This window comes from Sinohyriopsis cumingii, chromosome 17, assembly GCF_028554795.1.
Source record: "Sinohyriopsis cumingii isolate HCF-2022 chromosome 17, ASM2855479v2, whole genome shotgun sequence".
NCBI lineage: Eukaryota > Metazoa > Mollusca > Bivalvia > Unionida > Unionidae > Sinohyriopsis > Sinohyriopsis cumingii.
Window position 1 is genome coordinate 5,293,033 of NC_142977.1, and position 13,953 is coordinate 5,306,985.

General features: G+C 38.9%; 1 protein-coding gene across 1 annotated transcript in view; it reads right to left on the reverse strand.

Annotated features, from left to right (window-relative positions):
* Positions 1-224: 224 nt before the first annotated feature.
* Positions 225-13,953, reverse strand: part of LOC149777680 (pappalysin-1-like) — a 65,519-nt gene continuing 51,790 nt past the window's right edge. The window contains exons 16-21 of the mRNA XM_089938725.1: positions 12,864-13,054; positions 11,828-12,038; positions 11,035-11,200; positions 10,010-10,139; positions 1,912-2,078; positions 225-937 (exon numbers count right to left, since the gene is read on the reverse strand). Of these exons, the coding sequence (XP_089794851.1) occupies positions 698-937; positions 1,912-2,078; positions 10,010-10,139; positions 11,035-11,200; positions 11,828-12,038; positions 12,864-13,054 (1,105 nt within the window). The 3' untranslated portion in view covers positions 225-697. The remainder of the gene's footprint in view (positions 938-1,911; positions 2,079-10,009; positions 10,140-11,034; positions 11,201-11,827; positions 12,039-12,863; positions 13,055-13,953) is intronic.

Here is a 13,953-nt window from a genome sequence, read left to right on the forward strand (position 1 = left end):
TTAGACTGTATTCGATCCAGATTTAAGATAATAATTTTTCAAGGCTAATCAAAGGTCGTCTCCAACTTCAACGAGCAGAAATTATTAGAAAACTATTTACTGACATTGATTTATTTTCAGCAGCATCGTTAGACAAAACGCGACCCATATTTAGGTTAATAATTTTATAAGGTTAATCAAAGGTCGTTCCCAATTTCGACGAGCAAAAATAAATAGAAAACTACTCACTGAAACTGATTTATTTCCATCAACATCACGACATTTGAGTTTCCCTTGGCACAAACTATCATCACAATCTGGGTATACAAGCTATAAATAAAACGGTGTTTTTTTATAAGGACAAACAATCTATAATCAAGAACTATGACTTAAACCAATCGTACAGTAAACATTTTTTTCACAATTTTCACATAACTAGTGATCATCATATATTCACCCACCCACCCACCTCTTTTACGCTGGTGGAGAAGACATAAAAGGATGAAATAATCTTAAATTTACCAGAAATTTAGCTTTAATTTTGTAGTAAAAAGAAAATATGCAACTAAAAAAATCAAAATTGCAATTTAACATGATTAAAACCAGTACACAAAAACAATTCTTTACGTGATACGCGTCTTTAGTATTTTCTGATTAGAGAAAATCATTAATTACCAATGAAAACAAAAGCATTTCGACTACTGCATTAATATTTATATTACTCATCATTATCAAAGTCCTTATCAAAGTTTAGTCGTATAAATTTCAATTTGTCATGACGACGGCGTCGGCGTTTATTCTCTATTGCCATTGGATCTTTACATTTGCAGTCAGTCGTACAAGAGTCATCAAGGGAAATAACTCTCGCCCCACTTGTTGATGGACAACAATCTCCACCATCCCAGTCACAGAATTCTCGGTTGTTGATTCCATCACAGAATTTGTCCCCCATGGCTCCCTTAAACAAACAAAGAAATTATAGAATAATGCACGGGTAGCAGGACGGTAAGGCGCACGCTTTGCACGTCTCCGTCTGTAATTCTATCCTAGCGTACAACACGTGCAAGGATAAATGTATTTGCTTCTCCAGGTCTGCGATTGTTTAAGGGTTTCACGCTTTTCTTCTTCATAAAATGAGAGCTAACATCGAAGGCACATTTGTATCAGTTGGTGTATACTTTTATTCAAAAGACGTGCAACAAAATAAAGTTATACACCATCTCCTCTCAATAAAATTAAAAACAAAACCAGAAATAAAATAAAATGATGCTTGGTATGTTTTTCTGTGTTCGTATTACCGAAACAGATTGAAAAGGCTGGTTAATAAAAAATACATAATTAAGCGATGTCAGAGCAAACGATATCATGCAGCAGAAGGTGACGAAACGAAATGTTGTTAATTGTGACCTTGATGAAAATGTTCAATATCAGAGACAATGAAAACTTTGATTTTGTTTTTGTCTGTGGTACCCGAAATTTTTAAATGAACTTAGAAACCATCATATGTCATTAGTGAGCAAGAAAATGTGGTTGTTTAGTACTATTCGAAGCGCAATTACCATCCTGTTATATTCCAAAATAAAGTCTTACAGACAACTTTCATGCCAGCTGGGCATTCAGTCTCAACTTCAACCAAGAACACCAAAGTTACCCGCATGGATAAACAAATTTGGTGAAAAAATGGCAAACAAATTTGTGGTTTTTATTTGGTTCCTAATCTCTCTATGATGTTTGGATATCAACTAAACTTACAACACAGGCAAAAACACAACGATTTACTTATTTGTCACGAGAACGATACATTTCTGAAAGGTTGTAATTCATAGAGTATCAAAACTTACAACACAGGCAAAAACACAACGATTTACTTATTTGTCACGAGAACGACACATTTCTGAAAGGTTGTAATTCATAGAGTATCAAAAGTATTACCTTAACACAAGTGCGTTCGCAAACAATATCTGATGGGGCTGGTAACCATGACAATGATGAGGTGCACGTTATGACGTCAACCTTATCACCGGCGTCTACACTGAAATCGGTTCCATCGTATGTCGGGACGGAATCGTAACCTTCGCAACGCACACTGCATGTTGAACCTTAAAAAAGACAGGGCTCGAAAACATACATTTAAAATTACAAAAAGTTCTTTCTTGAAATATTTATAATTAGAACTCTGTCTATCTGTGTCTGTCTGTCTCTCTCTCTCTCTCTCTCTATATATATATATACATACAAGAAGTTCTTTATTGGAATATTTGTCTCTGTGTCTGTCTGTTTGTCTCTATATATAATGAGAGAGAGATACAGACAGAGACAGACAGACAGACAAAGAGACAGAGAGATACACTAAATAGAACATAATGTCCTCTTTCGTGGTTACTACAGAAGGATCCGTGATTATATGAGATGAATGTTTAAATATGTAGTAAAAATGTTTTATCAAACAAGTTATATAAATTTTAATTATTACTCAACTAAAATTCGAACCCTATCTATTTTTTTTATAGTATTGTTCATTTATAAGGATTTGGACACACTGAAAAGTCTAGTGCTGAGAAACATGCTGTGAACACATGTCGAAAAGAACGCATTATTATAATTTGTTATAAAATCTGGAAACGTACGAATCTTTGTTCATTTTTTCACCGACATCCTTTCTAGGAAAAATCTATTACTTTAAACGCTTCGCAAAGAAATTTAGCAACCATATATTTTTTACTCTCACATAAGTTAGTATATACTGGACACACTAAAATAAACTCATAGTCATCCTTAATAACGTAGCTGTCACGTGACATAACATATCTCGCACCTGTATTGATTCTATTGTTTCCATACCGCCACCCCAACCCCCAGTTTCAGTTATCGAAGTTTGAGATTACACTGGAAGTTTTGTCAAAGATCATCTCTGTAAATGGTTACACAAGCATTTGAAATCATCTTCGTGGCAAAATTCAGTTTTAATATGTTTATATAGACACAATTTATCCGGATTTTGCAATTTATTCTTCCAGTCTGATAGAAAAGCATCAGTAATCTTTTGTTCGAAATTTGGAATAAACTCTGAGCCATTCACAGGATCAGAAAACAACAGTATCGCCGATTTGACGATATGCCAGCTGATGTTTTCAAACAGTCTATTTTAATATGCCAGCTGATGATTTCAAAGTCTTAATTTAATATGCCAGCTGATGATTTCAAAGTCTTATTTTAATATGACAGCTGATGACTTCAAAGTCTTATTTTAATATGCCATCTGATGATTTCAAACAGTCTATTTTAATATGCCAGCTGATGATTTCAAAGTCATTTTTTAATATGACAGCTGATGATTTCAAAGTCTTATTTTAATATGTCAGCTGATGATTTCAAAGTCTTATTTTAATGTCAGTCGATGATTTCAAAGTCTTTTTTTAATATGCCAGTTGATGAGTTCAAACAGTCTTTTTTAAGATGCCAGCTGATGATTTCAAAGTCTTATTTTAATATGCCAGCTGATAATTTCAAACAGTCTTGTTTAAGATGTCAGCTGATGATTTCAAACAGTCTATTTTAATATGCCAGCTGATGATTTCAAAGTTTTATTTTAATATGCCAGTTGATGATTTCAAAGTCTTAATTTAATATGCCAGCTGATGATTTCAAACAGTCTATTTTAATATGCCAGCTGATGATTTCAAAGTCTTATTTTAATATTCCAGCTGATGATTTTAGACAGTCTTTTTTAAGATGCCATCTGATGATTTCAAAGTCTTATTTTAATATGCGAGCTGATGATTTCAAACAGTCTATTTTAATATGCCAGCTGATGATTTCAAACAGTCTGATTTTAATATGGCAATCGGTGAATTTAATCAGAACGATTCCTATGTAAACAGTAGTAGTTGTTACTGCTACTACTACTACTAAAATTGTATCTTGGAAACTTGCAAACAAACAGCGGTTAACTATAAGAATGACGTCATTAACTATCAGAATTACGTCACTTTTTCAATCGAATTGAAACAACGTTTACTTGTTTATACAAACTTGGGAAGATGTCGGACAAGTAGGTTTCCATGGAAACATGTATGAAGCATTTAATTTTAAGAGTAAACGTTCAAAACTTAAAGATGGACATGAAAAAGACTCCAGCTAAAAATTTATTTAAACAAATTTTAGTGACTAGATTTGTTATTAGGACGTAAATGAAATCATACTGAATTTAAACTGGTCACAAAATGCTTTTAACACACTTGTAGAATTAGACCGTCAAAATGCGCAGTCATGAGTTGGTATATACTTGTTTTCGTTTCATTTATCTAGTAATTAACGACGTAAATAAAATAAATTGAAGTTTAATGTAAAATAAGTAAATTTTCTGAGACAAAAAAAGTTCATAAAATGCTGTTGTATCATTCAGCGTTCATCTTATTGCACGTTTATTTAACTTGCATGATCCAATATATATATATGATCAAAAATATGTGTTTAAATTGAATGGTCCAATTTTAAAATTATGGTCGAAAACATAATTCGCTTATAATACAAAGCCGTTAACTTAGGACTATGTTGTATTTAGGCGAACATATAATTTTAATTTTTATCTTTGCTATCAATGCTCTGATGTGTGAAAATTGTTTGTTTTATCTCTGTCTCCGTTTCTTCTTTGGCCATTTATAATATAGAGTGTGTTTGTGTGTGATAAGCTAACTTATAAATTAATATTTTCGTGCAGTCTCTTCCATAGATGACCCTGAAAAAGATTAACTAGAATCTAACACCGCTAAAATATGACACTCTCAAAATTAGCGAAAGTGAAATTGTAGCATTAATTTAGTCACTACAGACAAATATCGCATTTAGTCCAGGCAATATCTGCAAAACGTTTTTGAATTATACAATGCTTTTAGTCTAGACTATATATATATATATATATATATATATATATATATATATATATATATATATATATATATATATATATATATATCATCATCATCATCATCATTGGCCACTCGGTCTCGAAAGACCATGCGAATAGCGCCCTTGGGGTGTTGTCTGTCTCTGTTGGCATCGTCTGCTGGGGCTGTGCATGCCTATACGTGAGTGACAGTCCCTATTGCAGTAGGTGCAGACATACTGGGAAGTCTGCGTTACTGTGGTTGCTGCTGCGTTCTTCTTTCTCTTACGTTTCTCTGCCGCCAACTGGCCTCTCCTCGCATCAGCGACTGATATGCCATTGTTTACCATCAGTCTCCAGGTGCCTCGGTCCTCAGCCAGCTCTTCCCAGCCATCGGGTGAAATGTTGCATGCCTTCATGTCCCTCTTGCACACATCTTTGAAACGGAGTGAGGGGCGTCCGACTCTTCTCATGCCAGTGGCCAGCTGTCCATATAGGATGTCCTTTGGCAGCCTTCCATCCTCCATGCGTCGGACGTGACCCAGCCATCGAAGGCGGCGTTTAATTAGCAGGGAGTACATGCTGGGGGTACTTGCACGCTGCAGGATCTCGCTGTGTGGAACACGGTCTTGCCAGCTGATTTTCAGGATGCGTTTTAGGCACCGTATATGGAAGGAGTTGAGCCGGCGTTCTTGCCTCATGTAGGTACTCCAGGTCTCACTTCAATATAGAAGGGTGCTGAGAACGCAGGCCTGGTAGACTCGGACCTTGGTGTGCTCTGTCAGCGCGTTGTTTTCCCACACCCTCTTCGTTAATCGAGCCATGATGGTGTTTGCCTTTCCAAGCCTTCTGTCCAGCTCCATATCAATCGAGAGAGTGCTGCTGATGGTTGACTCTAGGTAGGTAAAGTTGTTGACTGCTTCCAGGGTGACACCGTTGATTTTGATTGAAGGGGCAATGGTGGTATCTTGCACGCTGACATTTGTTTTTTCCAACCTGATGGTGAGACCAAACTGCGTGCAGGAAACAGCAAAACGGTCTCCCAGTCTCTGGAGGGCTTCCTCGGTGTGGGCCACAAGAGCTGCGTCATCTGCAAAAAGCATCTCCCTGATGAGCACAGCTCTCACTTTGGTCTTTGAGCGCAGTCGTGCCAGGTTGAATAGCCTCCCGTCAGACCTGGTGTGTAGATATATGCCATCCGTGGACGTGTCGAAGGCGTAGGACAGGAGCAGGGAGAAGAAGATCCCAAAAAGTGTTGGTGCCAGCACGCAGCCCTGCTTCACACCACTGTTAATTGGGAAGGAGGTTGAGGAGGATCCATCATACAGGACTGTTCCCTTCATATCTGCATGGAAAGAGATTATCATGCTGAGGAGTTTTGGGGGGCAACCGATCTTACTCAGAAGTTCAAAAAGGCCCTTCCTGCTGACCAAGTCAAAGGCCTTGGTGAGGTCAATGAACATCATGTAGAGTGGTTGACCTTGCTGTCTGCTCTTCTCTTGGAGTTGTCGTAGGGAGAAGATCATGTCTGTCGTCGACCTGCCTGCTCTGAAGCCGCACTGTGATTCCGGGTACACACGGTCTGCCAGCAACTGCAGCCTGTTGAGTATCATGCGGGCGTACACTTTACCAACAATACTCAAAAGGGAGATCCCTCTGTAATTATTACAGTCACTGCGGTCGCCCTTGTTTTTGTAAAGGGTCACAATTGTGGCATCACGCATGTCTTGGGGGACTACTCCTTCCTCCCACCAGCGGCAAAGTAGCTCGTGCAGTGGTTTAATCAATGCTAGATTTCCACGTTTGATAGCTTCGGGCGGGATGCTGTCACTACCTGGTGCTTTGTCGTTAGGAAGGCAGTCGATTGCTTTGCTGAGCTCCTCTAAGGTTGGCACTTTGTCGAGCTCTTCCATGGTGGGCAGATTCTTTATGCTGCTGAGGGCTGCATCAGTGACTGACGTTTCTCGGGAGTATAGTTCTGAGTAGTGCTCCACCCATCTGGCCATCTGTTGCCCACGGTCTGTGATCTTCTCTCCCATCAGGGATTTCAGGGGAGCGACCCCTTTCACTGTAGGGCCTAGAGCCTTCTTGATGCCACTGTACATACCTTGGATGTGTCCGGACTCGGCACTGCGCTGGATCCCTTCACACAGTTGTTGCCAGTACTCGTTCGCACACTGTCTAGCAATACGTTGGGTGTTACTTCGGGCACTTCTGAGAGCAGCGAGCGTCCGTTCATTAGGGCATTTTTTGTAAGCTATGAAGGCTTTTCGTTTCTCCTCGATTTGTGGTTCCATCCTTGATAGGTGTGCATTGAACCAGTCCTGGCTGGGTCGTTCCTTCTTGCCAAACGTTGACATAGCTGTACTGTAGATGGCACCCTTCATAGCGTTCCACTTGGCTGTAGCGTCGTACTCAGGCAGGTCCTGGAGAGCCTTGTTCAGGGCAGACACATACTCCTCCACCTTGGCAGGGACTGACATCTGCGCAGTGTTTATGCGAGGACGTCCTTTTGGTTTTGAGCGGTGGAGCATGTGTGGCTGTAGTCGCACTCTGCTGCTCACAAGGGCATGATCGGAGTCACAGTCTGCACTGTGGTAGGTTCTGGTGGAGAGGACGCTGTTAAGGGCAGAGCGCCTGGTGATGACCAAGTCGAGTTGGTGCCAGTGATGAGATCTGGGGTGTTTCCATGACACTTTGTGTTGTGGCTTACACTTGAAGAAGGTGTTTGTGATGCACAGGCCATGGTAGGTGCATAGCTCCAGCAGTCTCTGGCCGTTTTCGTTGGTCTTTCCAGTGCCATGATATCCGAGGCAGGTAGGCCATGACTCGTGGTCCGCACCTACTCTGGCATTAAAGTCGCCGAGGAGGAATAGTGGTTCATATTTGGGGCATCCTTTGATCTGTTCGTCCAGCTGCCCATAGAACTGATCCTTCACTTCTTCTGATGACGTGAGGGTTGGGGCGTAGACACTGATGATGTTGACAGGACCTGAAGCAGTGGTGAGGCGGATGGACAAGAGACGCTCAGTGCCCCCTGTGGGAGGTTCAGCCGAGGCCAGGAGATTGTTTTTGATGGCAAAGCCCACTCCGTGCTGACGGGGCTCCTCAGGTTCTCGACCCTTCCAGAAGAAGGTGTAGTTTTCCTCTCTGAGGGAGCCACTAGAGGCGAGCCTGGTTTCCTGGAGGGCAGCTATGCTGATATTTAGTCTGGTGAGTTCTCTATCGATGATGGCCGTCTTTCTGGTGTCGTCCACTTCTCTGAGGTCGTCGGAGATGCCTGTACACATGGTGCGCACATTCCAGCTTGCAAATCGAAGAGCTGGAGTCTTCTTTATTGGTTTCTTGTTTCTTTTGTCTGGTGTGGAATTACCGTCTGCTTGTCATGCTGAACAACACACTGAGCTCCAGACACCCACTGGAGCAGGCAGACGATGGCGGGTCAACACCTTATTGACCGGGGGCTGCCCGGCTTGAGGCGGGCGATAGTTGGCCAGTGGGACACGATGATCCCTCCCACCGTCAAAGTTGACCCGTGGCGCCCCTTCCCTACACCAATCGGGTGGGACTTATAACCCGTAAACTGTCAGCTTCCGTGTTGTTTCCTCACTCAGTAGCGAGACTGGAGTGTCCGATTATTCATGATAATCGATATATATCGCTCGCCTACACGCTCACACTTATTTAACGGTGGCGAACCAGTAAGTTGGAAACCTTGTTTACGATCCGTTTACTATGCATAATATTTCTCTATGGCAAACACTGTTTTTCATAGTTGTAACCATGGTGATGATTTCCTTATGGTGAATCTATTGCTCGCTATAGCCTTTAATAGTTGTAATGATTGCGTACCTTTAATCTTTTTCACATGTACTTGTAATACTGGATATATCCCTTTTTACGCCCACATTGTACTCACAAGATGAACTTTTTATCTCATGCATTGTCTTTTTAGAAAGACCAACACATGAATTTAAGGCCCACCTGAAAGTAATAATGACTAAAAATGCAATGTTGACGTCTGATTCACGGAACTCCTGAAAGTAATGCTGACCTAACATGCAAGGCCGGAATTACCATTTCTTTGATGACGTTTATCCATGGGTTTAGCTTTCGTGTTACAGCTCTGCTTATGGCATCTAGTCTTTTATTGTATAATATGCCTTTAAACCTCCACAATACAACCGTCTAGCGCTAAAAAAAATTGCATTTTATTTCCATTCAAAGTTGAAGACTCAAAGGAACTACGTGAATAATCTCTTCGAAAGAAAAAGAAAATGCAAAGAGCGGTCTCTCATAGGTTGAAAACCAGTGATGACGTTCTGTTAAAATTGTGGATTGAAAGCAGACATTGCCCACGTCAAAAGTTTGTATACCGTTCAAGTTACGTAACATTATTTTCTGAGTGTAAGATAGTTAGCAATCACAATACTGATTATTATTTGTTTTTCGCTATTATCTTTGGAAAACCAAACACTGAAAGTTGGATATTTAGCAGTCACTATACTGATTTTGCTTTTGCTATTTTCTTTGGAAAACCAATATTACTATAATTGTTCAGAAAACAAGATATAAAAGAATGGTCTCATAAAAAATACTTTAATCTAAACACGTCAGAGATGGCGTGTTTAGGATCGTTCCTGGTATACATTTTGCATGCGAGTTCTAAATCAGACATGCGATATATGCATATCGTTTGATATATGGAATACCGTGCTATACTGATTCGCGTTATAGTGAGTGCCCACTGTAATTTAATTTGCTTTTCTTTTACGACAAGGTCATTTGATCACATTGCTTTCTCGTTGTATTTTTAAAACTAAAGCTATGTATAATAGCCGTACTTTTCTCCATATTCTGCAAAAGTGTCTCTTCCTAAGAGCTGGATAATAGTTTTAACCCTACCCAAAACCTCCTCTGCCAGGGGATGGATACAAATTATAAAACTGTTGTGTTCATTTAAAGATCATACAGCTCCCACGTCTAAGAGTGTAGATGGAGATAATCGACATAAAACACGCACGGACGAACATGATCACATAATCCTCAATGCATTTTCTTTAGAAATCACTGGTTTAAATTAAAATAAATCACGTTTGGTTGGTAAATTCCCCTGTCATAACATTTGAGACTAAGTTTACTTACCAACTCTGTGACTATCACAAGAAAAGATCAGGTCAGAAGGTGATGAAATTCGTGGACAATTATTGAATGCTACAGCTGGACACAAAACAAACTTTCCGTCCCAATCGCCATCCGGGTCACATTTGATTGTCTACAAAAATATTTAAATCCGATTGATCTAACTTACATATTGTATCGTTTGGATATATGTACAAACTATACTGTATAATATAATGTACTTATGGAACAGGTGCGTGGTCCTTTTCCTTTAATACTATTTTTAAAAATGAAAGTCTCAGTCGAAAAGTATCACCCAAACCCCAGACAATGTACACTGGATTTGAGGCACAATATACGATGATAAATATGCGATGACTATTAAATTATGCGATGACTTAAATTATGCTATGTCTATTAAAATATGCGATGATTATTAAAATATGCGATCACTATTAAATATGTAGACAGAAAATGACAAAGGTATCTTATTTCTTTTTTTCTATGTTTTGTTGAAAAAGCAATTTCCACTGGAAAAGACAATGCCAGCCAATACACATATTTGAAGCGAAAGCTGCCAATACACATATTTGAAGCGAAAGCTACTAGTCGCATTCAACAATGACACAATGAAAACAACATTGAAATAGTAATCACAGCTGCTTACTGACACAACTCATAACGTATGACAATAAGTACAACATTGCAATAATACTCACATCCGCTTATTGACACAATCTATAAACTTATGACAAGATGTACAGCACTGAAATAGTACTCACAGCTGCTTATTGACAAAATCTATAAGCGTATGACATTTAGTACGGCGTTGAATTAATACTCACAACGGCTAATTGACGCAGAACATAAAACTATGGCAAGTAGTACAAAATATAACACTATGACAAGTACAACATTGAAATAATAATACCAACTGTTAATTGACGCAAAAAATAAAACTGAAGACAAAAAGTTCAACATTGAAATAGTAATCACAGGTACTCACTGACACAAAACGTAAATATAGTTAATTTTTATTTCATAATTACCTGAAGGTTTCCAGGGCAGCTCATTGAGCATATGCTTCCGACAAAAAGCCCGTCAGTGCACGTGTAGGCGCCACTGAAGAGTATAGGAACCATCGGGCAAGAGTTTCGTACACAGCGTGGACCATACCAGTAACCATCGCTTCCACATACAAATTTAGATGTTTTCCTGTAATGAAAATGCGCTTATGTTGCAAAAACATCGAAAGATTAAAATTTAATATTTTGTTTGACACAAAACATGACGACATTCGAGAGACAATTTTGTATATGAAGCCATATAACTGTAGATAACAGTAACTGAGATGTTTAGAGTTACATCCCTTCCCTCATTCCTTGGCAGTCAACGGTTTTATTTTCAATGAGACGGTTTTTTCGTGTGTTCCATGGTATGTTTAGGGGGCGTAGATTCCCACTGATCAAAACTACAGAAATTCTGAGTGATGCTGTGCATTTTCTGGTAAATAAGGCGATGACAGATATAAATTCCGGATTTCACCGGTTACTTACACAATAAGTTTAACGATAGCTAAATATTCATTGCATAAATAAGCACAGTGCAAGACAGGATAATCTCTATAAAAACAAGTAGGGCGAATCCCATTCACAAAACAAATTGGCGAAAATGTCAATCTGTTAAGTTCTATCTACATATCTAAAAAGTAATACGTACAGAAAAATTGTATTTAAATCTAATATAAAATTCAGTCAGCAAATTATTAAAATCATTTTGTTCCGAAAAGTTTGTGTTTATAATTGCCTCTTAAAGCCTGCAAATCGATACAGAAATGTTTACTTTTTCATCGACTCTTCCTCAATATGATATCCCTCCAGGCATCTGATCCGACAATGTTGTCCAACCAGCTGTTCTCCGGAACTGCAGGATAGAGTTCGGAGTTCGGCCTGGACCAATGCATAAACCGGAAGAGGGTCGCACACCACTTGACAGAATGCTCTGCTTAGTGACCATGTGCCATTAGCCAGACAGGTAAGCGTTGTGCCTGTACCTAAAAAAGATATACAGAACTAATATTTCTGGACATATACCAAATGTACTTTATTTGTCTCAGTATTATATTCAACTAATTAGGTATAGCGCGAACGAACTGTGAAGTCGCTTAGGCTCCACGTGCAAGTACCCAAATGTGACGACGAAAAAGTGTGACACTTCGTAAAGGCAGAACTTTTGTCATGACAGAAAGAGAGAAAAAGTTGAAAATATAGAGGAGTATACTTTCCTATGAAGTGAAAAAAAACTCCTCCAACTTGAAGTGACATATCTTCCACGTAGCCTTGGCTTTGCGAGGTCTCTCGTGACGACATCATGCTTCTTGGCACGAGCGGAAGTCATAACTAACATATCCTTACGCATTGCCGCCAAGTCTTATATGTAAGGGGATATCATTCTGCCCACCGCCAATGGATCGGCATTCAACTTTTACCTCTCTTGAGCTAAAATTAGCATCAGGGAGGGCTGGATTTGCGAGGTAGTGGTAGTTCTCCTAAGATATTATGATTGTTAATGTATTCGAAGAAGAAAAGAAAGGACTCCTAAGAAACTAAAGGCAGGATAGATTCATTATGACGTTCCCCTACCCACTGCCCCAGAAGAAATTAAAGAAAAAAGAAGAAAGGACCAGTTTGTTGGTGTAACTAGAGTTACTGTTACCATCTGCAGAAAGTTACTGATGATACAACATTTACATCCCCAGCACAATTACAGATTGTCTAAATGTGGTCTGTATCGTTATGAACAAAATGATGAACATTTACAGATGAGTCGAAACTTTCCGATAGATTGTTTACATCTGTTGGCGAAAATCAAAACTCACCCCTTAAAACTGCTGGCTGGTCGCACTTAAAGTTGCACTCTTTTCCGAACGTTGTACCGTCGGGACATGACACAGTGGCCAGAGGGATAGAAGGTTTTTTGCAGTCCTTAGGGGAACAGTGGTGTGGACCTGATGACTGCCATTTTCCCTGAGAACATATTGCTTCGTTATTACCACCCTGGACAAAATACCTGTATAGAAGGAAGGTAAAAAGGATTGGTTACCCTGGACAAAATACCTGTATAGAAGGAAGGTAAAAAGGATTGGTTACCCTTGACAAAATATCCGTACCGAGGAACGGTAAAAATGGATTGGTTTCCCTGGACAAAATACCTGTACACAAGGAAGGTTAATTAAAAAAGACTGGTTACTAGCGCAGTTTGGCTGATGCATTGATAAACTAATGTTAAAACGTAATGATGAAATCTTTAGAAATTCAAAACTCAGCGGATATGACCAGTATTATGAAATATATTCAAAAAAGCATTTACTCTGTCTCATGGCAGCAATGGGCTGGGGTTATTATTGTTTGGTTTTGTTTTATCCACACGTTTTTTTAAATTTGATTACTCTAAAGAGAAGTCATGTGGTTTTTGTACAGCAGTAATTTTGGCAAAGTTCAAGTTACAATAAATTACTGATACTTACCTCAGAAATATCATTTTCAAAGAGAAAACATCTCAAAATATTTTCTTTATTTAGAGAAAACAATTGACTCTTGAGTTGAATGGCATCATAACTGTCAATTTTCAAACCGTTGAAAAGTTGAAATATTGCGCATGCGTTTATATAAATATACATTTGCAGTGTACAGGATATCACTTTACATAAATTGCACATATGCATGTTCCGTGCTGATCAACCCAACGCTGCGATCAAGTGCACGTTGGTCCCGTGCTGGTCAAACAAAGTTGATGCAGGCAAGCTGCTAGGTTTTTAAAGAATTATTAAACAAAAGATTAATTAGTGAAGATGAAAATAAGTAGGACATAATCTTGAACAAAACGTGAAACAAACAGCAATTATTTTTTTAAATTTCGGCCAAACAAGAATTAAATGTGTAATTTGTAAATATTAAAGTAAACGTAGT